General features: G+C 34.7%; 2 protein-coding genes across 29 annotated transcripts; both read right to left on the bottom strand.

The window, feature by feature from the left end:
• Window positions 1–902: 902 nt before the first annotated feature.
• Window positions 903–9,528, bottom strand: SETH2 (UDP-Glycosyltransferase superfamily protein). 8 transcript variants are annotated; one of them, XR_016055516.1, is made up of 9 exons: window positions 9,024–9,528; window positions 7,779–7,919; window positions 5,841–6,413; window positions 5,446–5,600; window positions 2,973–3,063; window positions 2,674–2,759; window positions 2,434–2,537; window positions 1,298–1,388; window positions 903–1,184 (listed from the first exon to the last, which is right to left on the bottom strand). XR_016055516.1 is itself a non-coding variant. In XM_011622251.3 (9 exons), the coding sequence occupies exons 2-9, from the start codon at window positions 7,908–7,910 to the stop codon at window positions 1,095–1,097; spliced, it is 1,353 nt and encodes a 450-aa protein (XP_011620553.1). In that variant the 5' UTR covers window positions 7,911–7,919; window positions 9,024–9,528; the 3' UTR covers window positions 903–1,094. The 8 variants fall into 8 exon arrangements, 3 of the variants coding, with proteins under 3 accessions (XP_011620553.1, XP_088722743.1, XP_088722744.1); XR_016055519.1 differs by having other exon boundaries at window positions 5,788–6,413; XR_016055518.1 differs by having other exon boundaries at window positions 2,674–2,790; window positions 5,788–6,413.
• Window positions 9,529–11,352: 1,824 nt separating this feature from the next.
• LOC18426626 (protein ABIL4) lies at window positions 11,353–21,196 on the bottom strand. 21 transcript variants are annotated; one of them, XR_016055522.1, is made up of 11 exons: window positions 20,505–21,126; window positions 19,979–20,290; window positions 19,780–19,832; window positions 18,546–18,628; window positions 16,978–17,128; window positions 15,735–15,834; window positions 15,169–15,211; window positions 14,413–14,450; window positions 13,796–13,982; window positions 12,796–12,860; window positions 11,353–11,764 (listed from the first exon to the last, which is right to left on the bottom strand). XR_016055522.1 is itself a non-coding variant. In XM_088866623.1 (10 exons), exons 4-10 carry the CDS (start codon window positions 18,566–18,568, stop codon window positions 11,669–11,671), a joined length of 516 nt encoding a protein of 171 aa, XP_088722749.1. In that variant the 5' UTR covers window positions 18,569–18,628; window positions 19,780–19,832; window positions 19,979–20,290; window positions 20,505–21,196; the 3' UTR covers window positions 11,353–11,668. The 21 variants fall into 21 exon arrangements, 15 of the variants coding, with proteins under 15 accessions (XP_088722749.1, XP_088722753.1, XP_088722756.1 ...); XR_016055525.1 differs by lacking the exon at window positions 19,780–19,832 and having other exon boundaries at window positions 20,505–21,124; XR_016055524.1 differs by having other exon boundaries at window positions 19,784–20,290; window positions 20,845–20,938.
• Window positions 21,197–21,323: the final 127 nt, after the last annotated feature.

Here is a 21,323-nt window from a genome sequence, read left to right on the forward strand (position 1 = left end):
GGGAATATTGATGTTGTAGATTTGCAACATAAATGCCCTTTTTGTTTTCATAAGGTCAGTATTAATGCAACAAATCACTAAAGAATGAAAAGGAAAGTTTACCATTATACCATTTTTTGGGTAGAATCGAAATTTGTGATGGAGAATTGCACTTGTTAACAACTGTATGCTCCACTGTTTATAGATTTTTAGGTTCGATAATTTTCAATGTTTTTGTAGGAAAATGCGTCACCTATAATACCAAACATGCCCTAATGGCTCCAATTGAAACAACCACTTGCTTTCCTATGACATCAGAATCAAAAGCCTAACTCATGTACTGCAAAGAATAGCAAGAGCTCCCAGTCTCATTGGATACCCAGATGATAGGTCACATGGACCACATAAAAGCACTAGGCGTTAATATCTTCATGAATCACACTAAAAACAAGAAAACATTATAACATGCCAAATAAATCTCACAACGATGTAAAACCATAGAAGTGACTCTGAATTTCTTGTACTAAAGATGAATGGATGCATTGTAACACCAATATTTTTTAATCATAGTATCAGAAGCCACCATCGTCAAAATCACCGTCGTGTTCACAATTAATAACAATTTTTTTTAAGGAGAAGTATATAAAAAGATCATTCACCTCTGTTACAAAGATGTCCCAATCACTCTTGGGCATGAATATTGAAATTGTGCAACTGGGTGTGTATCACTGACCAAGTTCAAAATTCAAAAGAAAATTTCTTGAACTTTATGACACACCAAAACTGTCTGATTTGACATCTTACAGTTAGGATTTGATCATAACTTCCTTATTCCAATGATAAATGGCGTTCCACCATAGAAAACAAAACACATCAACAATTCTCACCATTCATTGTTTTCTCAAACTAATGAGCATGCAAAAGAAACTAAAAATCATTCTCTATTGCATTTTAAAGAACAATGTAACATATTCATTCACTTCTCAAAAAATGCCTCAACTAACCATCAGGACATTTACAGGGAAAAGACCCAAAAGCTAAATTAATAAAATTGAGGGTGTCATCTCCCAAACCATCTAATTAATAAAATAGAGGGTGTCATCTTCCATACCACCCTATATTGCCTCCGTTTCAACACTCCATGGCATCTCTTCATGTAAACTTTCAGATGCTATATCAGGGACTTCCTCTATATCTTTTGAAGGCTGAGAGAGAGTGAGAGAGATCAGAAGAAACACTAAATATCTCAGCATAGTGCGGATATCTCAACAGAGAGAGAGAGAGAGAGAGAGAGAGAGAGAGAGAGAAACTAATGTACCTGCCAAAGTTCTAAGAGATGCCATAACAAGTAATCTAGTGTCATGACCAAGCAAAATAGCTTGCCAGCCCACACACCACAAGCGAAATACCTATGAAATAAGCATTAACAGAGTCAGAAAGAAGTAATAAAAGTGACATAAATATGAAATAAGCATTAACAAATTTAGAACGCACGGCATTCATTAAAGATCTCTTAACCATCTTACTCGGAAAAGAAGGAAAATAAGCAACCCAATATAGTAGTTTACTCAAGACTGCAAAACCAGCTCTGGTTTAAGGCGACTCAAATAGAGCAAGAAGCCTCAGGCCAGAGTCAAAGAACTGGCAGACCAATTTATAATCTTCAGACCGATATCCACTCCTAGCAAAACCGAGCCGGCCCAGACTAGTTTTACATTTGACGAGTGAAGCCAGCACCAGATATGACAGTCAGACTTCCATACGTTTATAAGAACAGTTTTCATCATAAGACTCACAGAAACTTGACACATTCACTACTCTCACAAAGAAAAAACTTGGTTTATCTCTTGGAAATCGTAACTGGACATGTAATACAAACATAATGAGTTGTCAACCATCATCCTGTGACAAATATTGCAGTTATCATCGAATCTGACAAAAAAACGATCAAGATAAACAACCCCCTCCATGGCAGAGGGAGAGGGAAAAAATACCCAAAAAGAAAGGAAAAAACAGTAGACAGAAAACACTGCTTTTTCCTAGCATTTATTCTGAAACTATTAACTTACAAACCCTAAACTTAACCAAAGGAAAGATACTGTGAATATTTTCATTTCCTATTATTTCATAAATTTTAAAGCGGGTTACTATTCTCACATATGTTTCTCCTATCGCACCCAAGCACAAGTGCAAAAGCAAATTTTATACTCTCACCATGTTTTAGGTGGCATAAAGAAAACATGAACAAGTCTTTCTTCTGTTTTTCTTGATTGGTAGAGAACATGGGCAAGATTAGCAGCTATCATTCAAAAATTCCATGTATAAAATTTTCCCTTTCAAGAATTTGTTGGGGGAAAAAACAGATCGTTAAAATCTCATGAGAAATCACCAAGTTAAAAAATTCTATAAGCATGATATTTCTATCATTTACATAGACAAATGGTCAAGTCATACCGTGAAAGCCGCACCAGAAGATTCTCATCAGAGCAACTTAAGGCACAATCATACACTAGCTCTGTTCTTCTCGCCACATCATGCCAACTGTACAGGCTTTTCATCTGAATGCAAACATTGAGAACAATTATTTCTCTCTCTACCAAGATTGCCAGACAGCTAAACAAACTTCTCTCACTTAATGAATCCATGGATGTAAAAATGATACATATGTAGGCACCAATAAAGAAAGGCACTCACTCGGTCATGCATAACCTGTGGATCAATCTTAGGAAGCAATCGTATGGCTTTCCCAATAGCTTGAACCATATCATTGGGTACTGGCTCTGCAAGAACAATAATGTCCTCTGGTAAAACCTGTAACCAAATTAAAAGGAAGGGAAAAAAAAGAACAAATATGATCCAATGTTGCTTATGGGTCACCACAACAATTTAACGAGTCCCAGATTTTAGAAATACTTGTCGAAGTAATTAAAATTAATTTGCTTTAGAAAGTGTCTGTTTAACAAGAGACGAAAAAATTAGTTTGTAACAGATACCTCTGGAACACCTCCTACTCGTGTGCTTACAGTCAACAAGCCACAACAAGCAGCCTCCAATATGGCTATGCAAAAAGCCTCCGTGAGGGAACTGCCAGAGTCAAAATGACTCAATCACCAACAGGAATCAAAGCCAAACGCACTTTCCATATAGTACTAGTGAATCTAGCCACTATGATATCTCTACAACATTTCAAAAATGTGGCAATTTCACGGAGTTTGTCTCTAATCACCAGGGTAGACTACATTATAGATATAGCAAATACACCTTTCTTTTTCACAATTAGCATGTAAGTGTCAAAATGACAAAATCACCAACTGGAATCAAAGCCAACCCACTTTCCATATAGTACTAGTGACTCTAACTACTACGATATATCTACAAAATTACAAAAATGTAGCGATTTCACATAGAGTTCCTATCTAATCACTAGGGTACAATACATTATGGAGATAGGAAATACAGCCTTCTTTTTCTCAATTTGCATGGGAGATCACTCGGGAATTACAATTGTGGCACTATCCAAAAACATTGGCCATGCCAACTCCATGGAGGCAGAGGCTATGGCGCTCCTCGAGGGACTCAAACTCATTCATCTTCACTGCATTGAGTCAGTGATTATCGAGGGAGACTCTAAGAACGTGATTGCTTGGGCCACCAACTCTTCCCCCCTCTTTGGGTTCTAGCCACATTTTTTATGAAATTTATCACCTCTGCAGGGGTACGAGCATCTCATGGAAGCATATCTGGATGGAGTCCAACCAGGTAGCCAACGCTCTGGCCAAGAAGGCAGCAGCTCATGATGGATCCTAGTATTGTTTTTTGGATCAGTTTCTTTTTCTTGGTTGCTCTGACTTTTCGTTGTAACCTTCAAAAAGAAGGCTTTCGGATTCTCTTTTCTCTCTCCCTCCCCTCTATTTTAGAAGGGATCTTTGTACTCTTTTCATTGTAACCTTCAAAAAGAAGGCTGTTGGATTCGCTTTTCTCTCTCCCTCCCCTCTATTTTAGAAGGGATCTTTGTACTCTGAGCTATCCAAGAACGGATAGACACTCTCCCCCCATTCTCCTCTCTACTTACGAGTTCATTGTACTCAATGACCTTATTCTAATATATATAACAGTTAACATTCTCAAAAAAATTTGCATGGAAGATGCCAAACACTCTAGAATAAATTTATATACCCCTTGGTTCTGGAAATTTTTTATCCCCAAATGTATACCTTCTTCCATTAATCCCAGAAAACTTTTGATAATTAACATTTCATCAACTGCACAAAATAAATCAGTTCATAAAAGCTGTTTTATTTAACATTTCTCTCCTAAATGCCATAAGAATTTCTCTCGCTATCAATACATGTAAGCTGATTCATTGACATAGTTTAAACCCAGAATATAAATCTGTCCATCAAAGGTATTGCATTTCAAAATTTTCTCCTAGATGCCAAATGAATTTCTCTCACTGTCAATACTTGTAGACAACACAATAAAGACATAGGATTGATTTAACAAGTATATGTTGCTACCATTGAACTTGCTTCCCAGGACACCCTGAGGTTGCTCTTTCCCTGACCCACACTAGAAGGTCCCTATTGAATGATTTATATCTCCCAGTGTTTCAAAACCCACTGATCCAAACCAGGAATCCCCAATCCAAATCGGGATTTGGCCGGGAACGGAACGGTTCCCCAAAGCTATCAGTACCGGCCCGGTCCACTCCAAACCCCCCCCCCTTCAATAACTTTTCTTTAAAAAAAAACAAAAAGAAGTTTATCTGATGTTCTTAGGTCTCACCCTAAATCCGCCCCCCCCCCCCCCGCCCCATAAACTCCCATTTTGTTTTTTTGTTTTTTAATGTGTTTCCAAATCACAGACATGGACTGATCCGGATCGGCGATCAGGTGATCCGACATGGATCTGTGGGGTCGATCCGCCCCACCAACCCAGGTTTTGAAATACTGATGTCACCTACACCAAGAGCCCCCTCCCATATCGGTTCAGACTCCTATACTATTGTCAGGAAAGCACAATTTTCCTTTCGGAGATCGGGACTGATATGTTGCACAACATGAAACCAATAATTATCAATATATAAAAAACATTGCACTTCATGCCCTCATACATATATATATATATATATATATATCTTACAAAATTCCACATGCCCCTTGCTGACATCCCACAACGCGGAGCACAGGATGGCACCGAAGAAACAGAGAGAATGGGGAAAGCGCGAGAGAGAGAAAAGGAGGAATTGGTAACCCACACTGTAAAATACATTCTTAAAGAAGATACGTATCGATGCTTAGAAATGAAACATATCATACTTACAAACTTCAAGAACAAAGAATTCTCAAATATTGATAATATATTTACAGATAAGAAAGAACAGAGGAAAAAGAGAAGCCAATATCCAAGTAACATTGAAAATATAAAAGCAATGTCGCATAGGAAAGAGGAAATACAAGCCAATACCTGTTCAAAAAAATGTGCCCACGGATAAGGACAGATCGCACTTGCACATGAGGCACAGCCCCCAACATCTCAACTCTGTCTTGAAGAGAATTCTTCTCTCTCATCTCCTCCAGCCGCACTCGTTTTGGTCCATCTCCACCAATGATAAAACGAACCTTCAACACAAATAAACCAACATAAAAAAGTGTCAAATGAGATTCACAAGATCATCCATCTCAAGATTGACATTACATTTAGTTCGCTAAATGGTTTTCTTTGATTTCCAAAAACCGACATGAAAAAAACAAATTCTAACTCCCATCAAACCCCTGACAAAAGAAAAAGGCAACAAACATAGCAGACCTCATAGAGCAACTATGTGACATACAGCTTTCTTCTCATGCTTTTGAACTCACATTTGGGTATAAACGACAAACTTCAGGGATGACCTCCACAAGAAGGTCTGCACCTTTCCGATAAACCAATCTACTTATCACAACAATTACAATTTCTTCACGGCTTAGACGAGTCTCAGCTGGCTTAAACATGGCCGCATCTACTGCATTTGGTATCATGAAAACTTTTTCAGGGGGCAAACCCGAGCGCAAGACTGTGTTTTCCTTGCTAGTATGAGAAACACAAATAGCCTGGTTCACATCTGACAAAGTAAATTGAAGCACCTTATTCATATGGATGCTTCCAACATCAGCAAAACCATAGAGCGAATGATCAGTGAAAACAACTTTGTAGCCCATAATCCTTGCATGCATTAAGGCTTCATGGCAGAGAGTTGAGAAAGCTTGGTGGCCATGAACCACAGATATCTTCTCTCTTATTAGGATTGTCCTAACAATAGGAAATGTGCCATAAATTGTAGGCAATGTATTTTGCATAAGAAAAGGCTTCCATGGCACATAGTAGACTTTCAAACCACCTGTCATGTATCGGACCCCTGTACGTGTTCCATATGCATGGGTCATAACCACAACCTGATTCATGCACACAGTCAAGGACCAGGAAAAGGAAGAGAACCAAAAGATGATACTTATAATGTGTACATAATAGTCAATGCATGTATGTTATGAATATGTTACTGTGTATGGATATGCAAATAGTATTTATGGTGGCATATAATTAGTTATATATTTATGTATATGGACGCTATTTTCCTACTTAGGCAATTGATCGAGAAGTTTAGGGAGAAGAGAAAAGACATCTCTACGGTCTTTATTGCTTTAGAGAAAGTAAGGAAACCTAGAGAGATAATTTGGTGGATGCTAGAATAGAAAGGAGCATCAAGAGGATATATTGACATGCGATGAACCCATATCTCTGCTTTGGTTTTAGACAAGTTAACTAGGCATCTACATGATGAGGTGCCATAGTGTAAGGGTGTTTGCATATGACAGTTTTGATTGATGAGACTAGAGACCACATGAATACAAAGTTAGAACTTTTGAGGGATGTTTTAGAATTTAAAGGTTTTAAAATTAGACGAACTACGACAAATATATCGAATGCAAGTTTAGTAATAATAGGCTCAGAAACGAGGAATTAATTAAGATTGATGACCAAGAAGTATCTAAACGATGTTAGTTTCGATATCTTTGGTTGATAATCCATGAGAGAAGAGAGATTGAGGAAGATGTTGCTCATAGGATTAGAGCTAAGTAGACAAAGTGGAGATGTATTTCTAGAGTCATATATGATCATCTCATCCCAATGAAGCTAAAGGAGAAGTTCCATAAGACGGCTATAAGACCAGCTATGCTTTATGGGAAGGAATATTGGGCGATTAAGAAACAACATATCCATAGAATTAGTGTAGTTGAGATGAGAATGTTGAGATGGATTAGTGGCAAGATAAGGAAGGATGATTTCGGAATTAATACATTCGAGGGAACTTAGGGGTAGCTCCAATAGGCGATACGATGAGGAAAAGTAGACTTTGGTGGGCTGGTCATACTACATGTGCAGTGTCAACCTAGAACAGACCAGTTAGGAAGTGATTTGGTACAAGTCAAAGGCTCTAGAAGGGTAACGGGAAGGCCCCAAAAGATATGGATGGAAGTAATGAGAAAATATATGACAGCTTATGGTCTGACCGAAGGTATGACCCTTGATAGAACGGAATGACGGAATAGGATTTCTGCAGCCATAATAAAATGTTTTGTAGCCCTACTTCCCAAATATCAGATAAAATGTTACCCATTACACAAAATCTAAAACTCAGAATTCTGAGAACTCATCAACACTTGAGATGGAATGCAATTACATGACTATAAGATCACATAATAGGGTAGCAGGGGAGGGGGGAGAGAGATCTTTAGAAAAGAGCCGTAAGATTATCTGACCTTGTGACCAAGCTCAAGCAAGCATTGAGAGAGATAATATAAGTGATTCTCGACACCACCAAAATTGGGGTAAAAGAAATCGGAGACCATCAAAACCCTATGTCTTCTCTGTACAGCCATTGCAATTTTCATAAGAGTTTGCTGCAAAAAAGAAACAAAAATCAGAGCATAAGTCACCACTCAAACAATAGGAGGTAAAGAAAGCGCAAATAATAAACACCAACCTGCCATTGTTCCATTGAAAAATCTTTTAGACTGCCAAGTTAATCGCTTTGGGAAAAACAGCTATGAAATCATGTACATAAACGAATCAATTGGATTTATGCAAAACAGAAAAGTAAGAAAGAATTCTTTTTCTTATTAGATTTACGGAAAGAGTTAGGGCAAGAAAGAACTATTTTCCTTATTAGATTTATTGAAAGAGTTAGGACACAAAATTCAATGGTATGAATTTTGATATGACACTCCAGCCGAAGTAGAAACAGCAAGATTGCCGATTTCAGAGTTTTAAGTGTAAAGTAAACACAAGACGGAAGCTAGAGATAAAATAACAAAAACAATTCAGCTGCATTAACATTTGGAACTTTGTATTGAGCTCATACCAATTTCTTTTTAAATAGCTACTAACAAAACTTCGCCATTTCATTACATGCATGCACACTGAGCAACACTAAATTCGTTAAAGACTGAGAAAATGTGCCATGGAATGAAAAATTCCCCAAAATTACCTGTTTAAATATAAGCAAAAAGCAATCTGAGTGGATTTTCTCCAAGTTTAGTGTTATCAAATTAAGCCAAATAGAAAACAAGTGAAATGAAACCGAAGCTGTGTCCATTTCAGTGATAATTAAAAGGAAAAATCAGTTAATTTCATCAGAATATTCTTCCAGAAAATAATCAATAATCCAGGAAGATCAAGAAAAGCTAACCATCAACCGAGAAAAATTTAAAACCCATTTTTTACAGTAAATCACCGGAATGAAAGAACATTTCTGGTAATCTATCCATTGATTTACAGTGATTTACAATGTTTAATCAGAGATAAGTACAAATAAACCACTCGTTAAAAACAGAGTGCACACTCCTAATCACACACTCCTAATCACTGATTTACATGTTCAGCATTTTATAGCTCAAAAAAACTCATTTCTTCGAAAAAAAAGGATTTTCTGATTTTCTTCCAAACAAATCATTCCATCTAATTGATGCAGCTCAAAAAATCCTAAATAGAAGGAATCAACATACCTGATTTCGAGATTGTTGGTTTCTTGCTCTTCAAATTTGTGATTTGCAGAAATATGGAGTTCTTTTTTTTCTCTCTGGATTCTCAAGGTAATGTTTTCCTGGTTTGAATGTTGTTGCTTTTGATCTTGACGGATTGATACAGCAGCTGAAATTTGTGTGTGTGTGTGTGTGAGAGAGAGAGAGAGAGAGAGAGAGAAGAGGGAGAGTGAGCGGCTGAAAATGTGGAGAGTAAGGGGAAAGGCGTTTTCGTGGAGAGAGAGAGAGGAGAGAGGGGTTGCTCGCACAGGGTAAGAGAGAGAGAGAGAGCAGAAAGGAGAAAGCAGTCAGGGATGGCAACGGGCGGGCCGTGGCGTGAGCCCGGCTAAAACTAATAGCAAAACTTTAAATAAAAATAAAACAAAAAAATACAAAAGCTGGGCCAATAGCACCGCGGCGCCACTAACCCTAGTTTCGCCCTCGTCGGTGGCTTAGGCCGGCCCCTCAGGCCAAGCCAGGCCAACCGGCCTATTGCCGGCCTGAGGGAGAGGGAGATCGTGGAGCAAAGAGAGATTCATGTTTGTTCTTTGGACCTTAGTTTCTAAAACTCTTTGTTTTTTGGTAAATAAATATCTTTACGAAAGTAAAACCGGTGATGAACAAGTAACCAAAAATAGGCAGCAAAGACAATAACACGAAAACGAATATCAAATTTTAACATGGTTCGTCGTAGACGTGACTATTTCTATTAGAGAAGATAGTAAATAGCTTTTTTATACAGGGTATGGTTTTTATCAGATTGCCACCTTAAACAAATTTTAGGAGGCGTACTTCCAAATTTATAATAAATATAATTTTGATATAAAAAATTATTAAGATGGTTTGAGAATCTATTTTCATCTTTAATGATAAAATATTAAACTCCAAAAATAGTCTAAATCAAATAAATCTTCAAACACTCAAAAAATCTTGAAAATAGACGATCTAGCTAATAATAATTCCTATATAACATGAAACATCATTACGAACTAGGAAGTCCTTAAAAAAAAAAAAAAAAATAATTTTGTAGTGGGAGGGAGGGATAAAGAATAAGAGTAGAGAGAGAAAGAGAGACAACGATAGAAGATGAGTTAAAAGAGGAGAGAGGAAAGAAGAGGTTCATTATTATCATTATCATGAACTTCATACGCAACTGTATTGAACAGGCTACTTAATAGGTAAGGAGGTTAGTCCAGTCTAAACTAATTCAACTACTTGTCGAATAGGTTGGATTGAATTTTCAAAAATAAAAAAATAAGAATAATAGTTTGAAAATAAAATATATTTAAAAATTTGCCTAATTTTATTTAATTAATATAGCTACTCTGACTAATCAAAACTGATCAAATACAAGTTTTAACTAGATTTTTAATAAATTGGAATTTTGCTTTGACTAAATCAGCCAAAACATCGGTTGGTAGTTTGATCGGTATGACCAATAGACTAATCCAATCTTAATACTATAGTACAAACGAGTTTGTATGCATAACAAGAGACCTAGCCCCAAGTTCGATCTCGAGAATTGGTTTTTATACATACCAATATAATAAAGGATTATATACAATGGGACCATTTACTTTTGGTACATAGAGGTCACAATTGCGTATAACCATTTAATGTGAAATTTAATAGTATCGGTCTATCACAAAATTAAAAAAAAAAAAAAATTGGGTGTGGTCAATGGAATAAATATTGCCACATTAATTATGACCATCTTTTCCAAAAAGTAAATAGTCTCATTGTATATTTTTCCATATCAAAACACTCAAACAAGAAAAAACAATGTTAAGAGCAACAAAAAGCATATGTTGAGTCTATGTAAAGATTGAGAACCTCCATAAAATAACATTAAAGCAAAAGAAAAAACTCCATGAAATGTTGGGAGGGCTCACATGATTGCATTTAAGGACTGCTAAGATGTTCTACTCTTTTTTCTCATATTAAGGATAGGTCTTTTTTTTGCAGTCTTCTAGATCTTGGTGTATTAGCTCTGTGCTTTACTATTATGGACGATTTTTTTTAAGCATCAATCCTACTTGAAGTTAAAGAAAAGTATACAAAACGAATATTTACTTTTTGTACGAGGAGGTCATAATTATTCATTTCCATCATATTTTAAAAGAGTGAAATTAACTACACTCAAAGTTACAAATAAAAATTTCTCGAGCTTTATGATACTAATTTTACATCTAATAACTAAGGGTTATTATCACCTCCTTGTAACAAAGATAATAGTCGCATGGTATACAATCTCCTTAGTTAAATTAATGCCATACTGGGGTTCTATCACTTGTAGCAAAACAAAACAAGCATCTTTCTAGGCAAAAAAACAAGTATATTATCTTAGTGACATATAAAGAACAATGAGTGTCTTTTTTCACAAATGCATTTATTGGCATGTGAAAATAAGAGTTGAGCAGGACTATATGAGTGTCCAAACTCCTACCAGGGCTTTAAGTGCGTTTGGCTATTCATACGTAGATACACAAACACACATACACACAGACAGAGAGGGTGTAATGGATTGTTCATATCCGTCATGAAATTAAAACTTCATATGATATCCTCTCTCAAATTTTTCTTTCCAAAAAAAAAAAACAATTGAACATGCAACAGTCAGTGGTTCACTCCTAAATGGCCTTCTTATTCTTCCAAGTGAGCGATCCCAAGATCTTGTTCTTGATGCCGTCCCTCCTTTGGTTCTGACTTGAAAATAACTCATGATCCTATCAACAACAAAAGTTAATAAATAAATAAAAAAAAGGAAAATAAAAAAAAGAAAGAAAATAAAAAAAGGGAGAGAAAAAAAATCTTTAATATAAGTGATTGTACTATTTATCTTTTGTACATAGCGGTCACAATCATTTTTGTCCTTTAAATTTCAAAATGGGTAGTTGTAAGAGTGTCATTGAATAGACACAAATTTTATATAAGGTTACAATCTTATACTATTGAAGTAATGTGCACTTCAAAAGTCGTCTACAAAAGAGTGTTCTGACATTGAAGAACCCTCAAACAATCGTATCAATTTCAAGATGTGTGGATATGAAGGGAAAAAAAAATTTCAAGTCCTAAAAATAGTGCATTGTAATAAGTTATATGGGCCGTCTATTTTCAATATTTTCAAATGTTTATAGATATGCTTAATTTAGACTATATTTAAAATTTTATAACTAGGACTAAAAATAGATTTGCAAGTCATCATAAAGTTTTTGAAATTAAAACATCTCCAAGTATATTTTAGAGGTATGTCTTCTATGGTATAGTATAAAGAGGGTGTCTCATACAAACCTCACACCTAGTATGAAACTACATTTGAATATTATTATAAAAAGAAAATGTGTTTTATGTGTTAGAGAGAGAGAGAAAAGTTCATGAGGCAATAATTAACCATTTTTAAAAGGCATTTGAAGCATAGGCCTAAGGCAAACATTAGCTAGGTTTCTTTCAAAAAGCTTATGGTTGATGTAACGAGGGAGATTCATAACGAGTCTCTCATGGATGGAGCTCCTGAGCCAGGTGGGTTTCCTCTTGTCTTTTTTTATCATCTGAGTGAAGATATTTTATTGGTGGGCTAGACTATATATTAGGTCTTCTCCACTAATCCAACCTCCACTAACTTATTGATCTAGATGATCTTGGATGCTTATAATTTTTGCGTGCTACAGTATGATCGTGAGGTTTACAATTTGACCGGAAAAACCAAATGTTTTCTTTATTTTAATGATAAAATAAATAAAAGAGACGAGAATCCAACCATTGAAAGGCCACTAAGAGGAGAAGGATCAAGAGACTTGGAGTGCGTAGACATGGCTGTAAATCCTGAAAGAACCATTTAAACAAGGAAAAAGTTTATGTAAGGATGCAACTTTATAATGTAGAACTACAGATCCACCTCAAAAATCTATCGGAAAATGTAGTTTTAATGTTGAAAAATCCTTTGATTGATCATCTCGACATCAAAATTTATGACCATGAAAAATAAAAAGATTTTAAGTCTTAGAAATAGTGCATTTTACAACATATTATCTACACCGTCCATTTTCAAGATTTTTATATGTTTATAGATCTACTTGATTTTAACCATTTTTTAAATTTAAAATTTTATAATTAGATATAAAATTAGATTTTGAGATAATCCTAATAACAATTTACATCAAAATTATATATCATGATAAAATTTGAATGTGCACCTTACCTCTACAGCTACGGATGCATCTGTATGCCAACTGCACCCTTTAAACAATACCATAAATATAGAAATCTTGTTATGTGAAAGTATACCATAAGATTGTTTAATTTATTTATTTTTGTACTAAATAGTTACAATCGTCCCTAGCTGTTAGAAGTGAAATCGAGTGGTTTGAAAATTGCTATTGGTCATGCTCAAAGCGAAAGAAAATAGTTTTTGAGTTTATGTCGAGAAATGAACCAATTTCACATCTAACCACCTGAGCTGATTGTGAATTTCTCATATCAAAGGTAAGTAGTCTTATAATAAACAAACTTTATTATTAGCATGAATTCTCATAGAAAAGAACTATTAGATCCCTCCCCAACATTGAAAGTAGATAAGAATTCAAATATTAATTACCAAAATGTACATACATCAATGTTGGATAGGATCCAAGAGTCATGAACCTTTCCATTACATAATCTCTAGGGAAATTTTTCTTAATTTCCAGGATTTCCTAGTTATTAATTTCCTTTTGGTTATTGTTGATGGTTATTCTGTAAAGGGAAAGTTTGAGAATTACCATTTAATTTTGGTTTAAGAAGATAACAGTCATGCCTAGCTATCATATGTGAAGTCAGGCGGCTAGGGGTAATGTTATTCATCACACTCAACATATGAGAAAAGTTTTCTCGAACTTTGAGTGGAGAAATGATGCACTCTTCATTGCTTTATTTTACATCTAATTGCTAGAGGTGACTATCGCCTTCCTGCACAAAAAATAAACGGCCTTATAGCATATAATCTTTTTATAAAAGTATGAATAACGATGCTATTTTTATTATTAATATTCATACTATGGAAGCCAACCCCAATTAGTTAAAAAAATGCTATGACGATGATGAATATTCATACTCTATGAGAATGATATGTCTTTCAAACATGCATGATATGGCTTAATTCAATCGACATTTTGTTGTATTTTGATCAGGCCGGTCCGCTGAAAAAATGTGGGATCTACCCATTTCTAGGGTTCCAACCCTTTTGAAACATGTAGAACTTAACCCTATAAACTCATACTTTGAAATCAATAAATTGAATATAGTGTTATTAAATGAATATAGTGTTGGCAGTAAAAAACCAAAAAAGGGGAACTTAACCGTAATTACCCTGCTCATTATCATTCCTAAATATACTTACTTTTGGATATATGGCCACTTGTAGGATCCTTGTTTTCCCTGCAAGTAAGAGAGATATGTTTATGAGAATCAAAATAAACTCTCACCGTTGAGCTCTTATAGTGTATTCCTGCAGGACCACAATATACACTAACTCTTTTAGGCAAAATACCTAAAAAGAAAAGGCTAGGCCAGCTTGTTTTATTTTATTTTATTTTATCAATATTTTCGGGAATTGGAATTTGGCTTGAATTTCTAGCAATTGATTTGAGAACACTACATTTGAGTTTGATCCGTATCACAAAACTACCAAATAGAAAATATGAATCCCTTAGGCAAAAAACTACTTAAAAGGGTTTTTTAGGATCTATTTAAATAGTTCGATGAGTTTTTTCAAACAAATGTATAACTAATAATAATAAAGTCTTTAAACACTCGAATCCGACCATCCAAAAATAAGATAATTTCTATTTAATCCTAAGATGTTATAAGATAAATATGGTGTGCTTGTGTTTTAAATATTATTTTTTAAATTTTAGGTTAGTTCCTAGGTTGTTGGTTACATTCCAAACTTTCGGGGTCTTAAAAATAGAAAATACTCCTAAATGCAGTTTTAATCGAGGGAGTGAATGTACAATATGCCATCAAGTAATATTTTAAGTTTATTATAACTAATTGTTGGTGGGCTTCTTCTTTTATATTATGAGAATTAAGAAAATGAGAAAATCGACTACATTTGACATTTTCCATAGAAAATAGACAGAATTTAGTGTCATACCTTGCAATAACATCTGAATTCTTGTCCTCCAAGGTACCCGTGTCTAAATAGGAAAGTTAAAATGAAATGTTAAAAACTAAGTCGCAATAACATAAGTCCAAAAATTGTATAAAGAAATTCAATTTTATTTGAATGGTGTAGATTTAATACTATTTTAAAAGATGCGTCATTTTTTGGTATTAACTGAAAAGACATGTCAAATCTATATCATCTACTATAAAACTTTACAACTTACTTCTACAAGTAAGGTTGCAACTTTGTACAAGCCACACCCACTATATATATATATATATATATGTATATATGCTGAATAAGTTCAGGACATGGACCCAACGCAATAAGGTCATGGATAGCCCAAACCTAAAGCTTACCCAAGATCGGGTCCAAGTCAAAGAGACCCGAACACGACCCGCCATGTCCAAAATTCGGGTCTAGACCTAGAACCGTGTCAACCCGTCAATCGGCTGGTCAATTCGACTGCCACGCATGATGACACTTACTTTTTTATAAAGGTTGTATATTTTCTCCCCTAATGTGTTAAAGAAATAAAAAAAATTAAAAATTACCCAAACACTCGTAGCTCTTGTAATATCTTGCATATCTCCATGCCCAACGTTGCTCATTGAGGCCTTCTCTCTCACTGAATTCTTTGCATGTCAAGACCCTCTACAAATCATTAATTCATGTAATTAACGTCTCCTCAATTAACAGGTGGAAAAAGGGTGCGGTTTGTATGAATTCGAGGCTCTAAACAATCAAAGTAGAACATACATTCAAATAGTTTCTAGAAATGTGGTTTCAATACTGAAAATTGATAGTTTTAAAATATATTTTTATCTCTAATTATAAAATTTAAAGCTTCAAAAATAGTGTAAATCAAGCATATCTATGAAAACTTGAAAATTGACGATCCAAAAATGCAATACAAGATGCACTATTTCCAAAACTTGAAATTTTTTTTTTTTCATGTCCATACATATTGAGGCCAAGGCCAAGATGATTAATTTGGAGATATTTGAGCACCAAAACAACCTCTTCTAGTAAAATTTTTGAGATGCACCTTAATTTGATTGTTTAGAATTTCGCACTTATATAAAATTTTTTTTTTTCCAAAAATGGTTTTATCATACTTTTCTAATAACGAGAACAAAATGCCCTTTGACAACATAAAGAGTCACACAAAATAACTCAGTGCTCCCAAAAATCATTTTTCTTAAAACGAAAAGAATACCCTTAAATGTAGAAACTAAATAGCATTTACCCAAAAAATATGAACCTACAAAATCAGGGATTCTTGGTGACCTTCAAATTTCAATCAAACTATGCAATAATATTTACTCCAAAACTTTCTTTGTTTTTTTTAGCGGTAGAGAATACAAGCCCCTGCCCTTTTTAAAAATAATTAATGGTTTTTTAATGTGTCACTGGGAATAAAAATCTAGATCGGTCAAGTGGTGCTACCACCACAACCTCAACCCCACTCCTGTATTTACACCAAAATGTATGAAGACTTTAGAACCATTGGGATTGGCAAGGGACTTGGCCATGAAAAAAGTAGGGTCTAGGCCTAAACTATGGCCCGAGGGCTGGATTAGAGCCAATAACGGCTCGTTCTGGCCTGATTTTTTTTCTTCATTTGTTTATTAGCTAGTACCAGGGCAAAGGTGGGCCCAGCCTAGGTTTGGCTCGTTGCCACCACCCTTGGGAACCATTTTGACACTGAACTTTGTATCAAAAATAGGAATTCTAAGTCACCATTTTATAAGAGATGAGAAAAAAAATAATAATAATAATAATTGGTTAGCTTACGTTTTTTAAGCAGTCGATCCTCAAATGAGTATTGGAAACATGGTTTGAGGTATCGGATAAAAGAGACTCCAAAATTGAAGATAGATTCCCAAGATGATCCAAAGTTGCAACCACGGAATTTGCTATGTATTCCTTAGCATCCAGGATCACTCTGCATTCAAAATTTCAAGTCTCATGTCAAAAGAAGCGAAATAAATATATATATATATAGAGATATATATATATATATGTTGAGATTAACCCACTAGCTCATATTGACATATGAGCTCAATAGTCCATATTGAATTTAGGTCAATTTGACGGTCACAACCTCATTTTGTGTTTGAATTTAAATTTTTTTTCTACAAATCCAAATAACTTGAAATTTTATGTGTGTATTCTTCAAAAATAAAAAAATTTAATAAAAATATCAAAAAATAATAACTTGCAATAAATACTATTTGCAATGTCCTAGGCTTAATTTGTTAGCACTCAACAATTTGCAACACCCTAGGCTCAATTCCTACCAATGGTTGGAGCCCTCTCCCCACTGACTCCCCCACGAAAAAAAAAAAAACCCAAATGCACCTCCTACTCAAACAGGTTTTTAACTACTTGGGTTTTCTTTAACCCAGCTAGGTGTTCTTTAAACCGGCCGGTTATTCAACTATCCCCGTCTCTCTCTCTCTCAAGCAACATGGCCCCTACCCTTCTCTCTCCCTCTCTCTCTAGCTTCCTCTCTCTTTGTCAGAGGCAACAGAGCCCTCCCCTACTCTTTTTCGCTCTCCCCCTCTCTCTCTAGCTTCCTACCTTTCCCTCTCTCTCAAAAGGGACTTGCCCGACTCGGGCCGAGTTACACAATTACTGTTTCTCGGCCCGGCTCATGGCCCAATGTTGGTCCCAATTCGGGCAATCCTACACTGGTATATACATACATGTGTGAATCAACAACATAATATGTTAATTCAAATATTGAAAAATTGGAGTAAACACCCTTCCTCGTTATGTGCACACACATATATTCACATACATGAATACATGCAAAAAATTCATACATATATACATATACATCATCTATTCTTATGTACATATATGTATATGTATGCATGCATGTACACATACATATATGTATATACATAAATACATATATAAATATTCAAATTCTCAAATGAATATTGTTTACAAAATACTTGCATTTTGCTCCACTTCGTATGTACCATGGTATTAAAAGACACCGATCCATATCTGAATGGCCTGATCCAAGTTGTGAAAGACGCCGATCCAGATATGAATGGCCCAATCCAAGTTGGGAATTGGTGGGTCCGGTCCAATTCCGAATATATATTGGGAATCAACCAGTTCTGGCTAGGAATAGGATGATACGGCCCCACTTTTTAGTTTTTGTTATTTTCTCAATATTTATTTTAGTTTTTTTATTCTTTCTTGGATCTGGTACTCCAATCAGCAAATGTGGACCGGTTTTCCAGATGGGCGATCCCGATCACCTATCTATATTATGTATATACATACATGCATGCTCACATATACATGCATATTCTTGAAGGAATATTGTTAAAGAAAATACTTGCATTTTGCTCCGATTCTTCTTCATGAAAGAAAGCTCGTAGTAGTCAGCAGCATGGTGCAGATGACGCCGCAAAGCTTTGAGTTCCTATAATAAGAAAAGACACCTAAAATGTCTTTATTCACAATAAATTTTTTTAAAAAAAATGATTTGATAGGGCTGCAGGTCAAACATCACAACTCATGAAAAATTGCAATTCAAGGATTAGAAAGGATGAAGTTTTTATACGGCCTAGGCTTTATAAAAATAAAATAAAGCCTCACCTCAAATCTTCATCTGAAAAGTACTTTCGATAATAGAAATCTCCATGATGTCTCTAAAATCAAGTTTCAATGCCAACAATGAAATTTGAAACTTAAAAAATATACATACCTTGTGGATCTATGAACATTTATATTTAGGGAGAAATGGACAGTCTAGATAATTTGTTACAACATATATCATTTTTTTAGCTTGAAATACTAGTTTCTTTTCACAACCATAATGTTTAAGTCAAGATGATCGATGTAAAAGCTTTCTAATGCTTGAATTGTAATTTTTGATGAGTTATGAAGTGAGGCTATACTTATTTTGATAGGGTTGTAGCCTAATCAAACAATTTTTCCATTAGAAAACCTTTACATCAATCATCTTGGCTTGAACATTATAGTTTTTAAAAAAAAGAAAAAATTTCAAACTCTAGAAATAGTGTATATTGTAACAAACTATCTAGATGGTCCTTTTTTCCTTAAAAATAAGTGTTCATAGATCTACAAGATTTGTACTACTTTTTTAGTTTCGAATCTTATTGTCAGTGTTGGAACTTGATTTTCGAGCCATTATGGATGTTTCTGTTGCTGAAAATACTTTCCAAACATGAAATTGAGGGGAGGGTTTATTTTATTTTCATAAAGCCTATGCCTTATAGACACCTCACCCTTTTAAAAATAGTAAAATACAATTATAAACTATAAATTGAACTAAAAATTTGAATAAAATAAAATAAAAACAAAAATGCTTTCATACTACAAATATAAATAATGAATTGCACTGGAAATATGAAAGATAACTTCCATAATACAATACAAACAAGAATTGCACTGAGAAAATGAAAGAAACTTTTGAAAATACAAAATCAAAATAAAAGAATTGCATCAGGAAAATGAAGAAACGAAAGAAAATTTTGAAAATACAAATCAAGATAAAGAAATTGAATTAGAAAAACGTAGAACAGGGGGGATATGGATGAAGAAGCAAACTTGCAAGGCTTTATGGAGTTCTGATGCCTCTTCTCCCGGAAGGAGTCTTTCTTCTTCGATGGTTTCCATAGAGAGAAGCAAACAAGGAACTTTTAGCTATAGAGAGAGAGATTGTTTCAATCTCTGATACATATATGAGAGAGAGAGAGGAGCAAACAAGGAAGTTGCAGCTATAAATGGAGAGAGAGATTATTTCAACCTTTAATGGAGAGAGATGTTTCCACTTTTGACAGATTTGTTTAACGTTTCAACTTTGGAGACAGAGAGACAGAATCCTTTCAACTCTAAACAGAGAGAGAGAGAGAGATGTTTTGGCCCGTGACGACTGCAAGCTATTGTCTGTGCAATCTCTCATGTAGATCAATCATGGAGCCCAAAATCCCACTGAAAATTCTTGCTGGTGGAGAGAGAGAGAGAGATGTTTTGACCCGTGATGACTGCTTACTGTCGTCTGTCCAAGGCTTTCATTCATGTAGATCGATCATGGACGCAAAAATCCCCACTAAAATTTCTGGCAAATAGAGAGAGAACAATAAGTAATAAGACTGTGTGTGGGTGTGATAATATTATATATACGTACAATACAAAAAGGAATTAGAGGGAAATAAGAAGGAACAAGAGAGAATGATAATTGCTAAAGGAGACAGTAAAGGGAAAAAGACATAATCATAGAAAGTAGAATGAGCAGGGGAAGTGATAATATCATAATTTAGAAACGATCGAACCATAATGGTTAACCGGACATGTGGATGGAAGCGATTCAACTAGCCTAGCTAGTAAACTGGTCGGTTCAACCGTCTTAGTTGAGCACCTCTTGGGCGGTTAAAAAAAGTGTTGAAAAAATAAATAAAAAAATCTAATAAAATATGCAAAGCATATTTAAAATATGATTAAACAAAACACATTGTTTTTTAAATCTTCTAAAAAATTGAGAAAATGTAAAAATAAGTATTAATGGCCAATATAATTTCCAATTTTTTGCCAAAATGATAAAAAAGATTAAAAAATACATTACAAACAAAATCCCTTATTTTTTGAGATTTTACATAATTTTTTAAAAAATACCTATCAATTCACCAAACCGACCCAAACCAAAACCAGCCACCAATCTAAATGGGTCTAACCGAGCAACTAGAATTTGAACCACCCGATTTTTCGTAACTGATACAAGAGAATGATATATATATATATAAAAAGAAAGGAATGAGAGGAAAATAAAAAGAAACAAAAAGATAGAACGAAAACTCAAAAGAGAGAGAGAGTACAAAAAGAAAGAAGAAATAATCAAAGAAAGTAGAGTGAGTTGGGGAAGTAATAATATCATAATAAAAGACTAAGAAAAACTAAGAGAGAGAGAGAGGATTGAGGAGATATAAGGAACAAGAGAGAGAGAGAGTGACAATTCCAAAAGGAGAGAGAGTGTACGAAAAGGCAGAGGAAACAATGAAAAAACGTAGAGTGAGGAGGGGAAAGTGATATATTTAGAGAGAGAAAGAGTACAAAAAGGAAAAGGAGAATGAGATCGATTGAATGAGGGGAAATGA

This window comes from Amborella trichopoda, chromosome 5 (assembly GCF_054954075.1).
Source record: "Amborella trichopoda isolate Santa Cruz 75 chromosome 5, AtrichopodaSantaCruz75HAP2 v2.0, whole genome shotgun sequence".
Classification (NCBI taxonomy): Eukaryota; Viridiplantae; Streptophyta; class Magnoliopsida; order Amborellales; family Amborellaceae; genus Amborella; species Amborella trichopoda.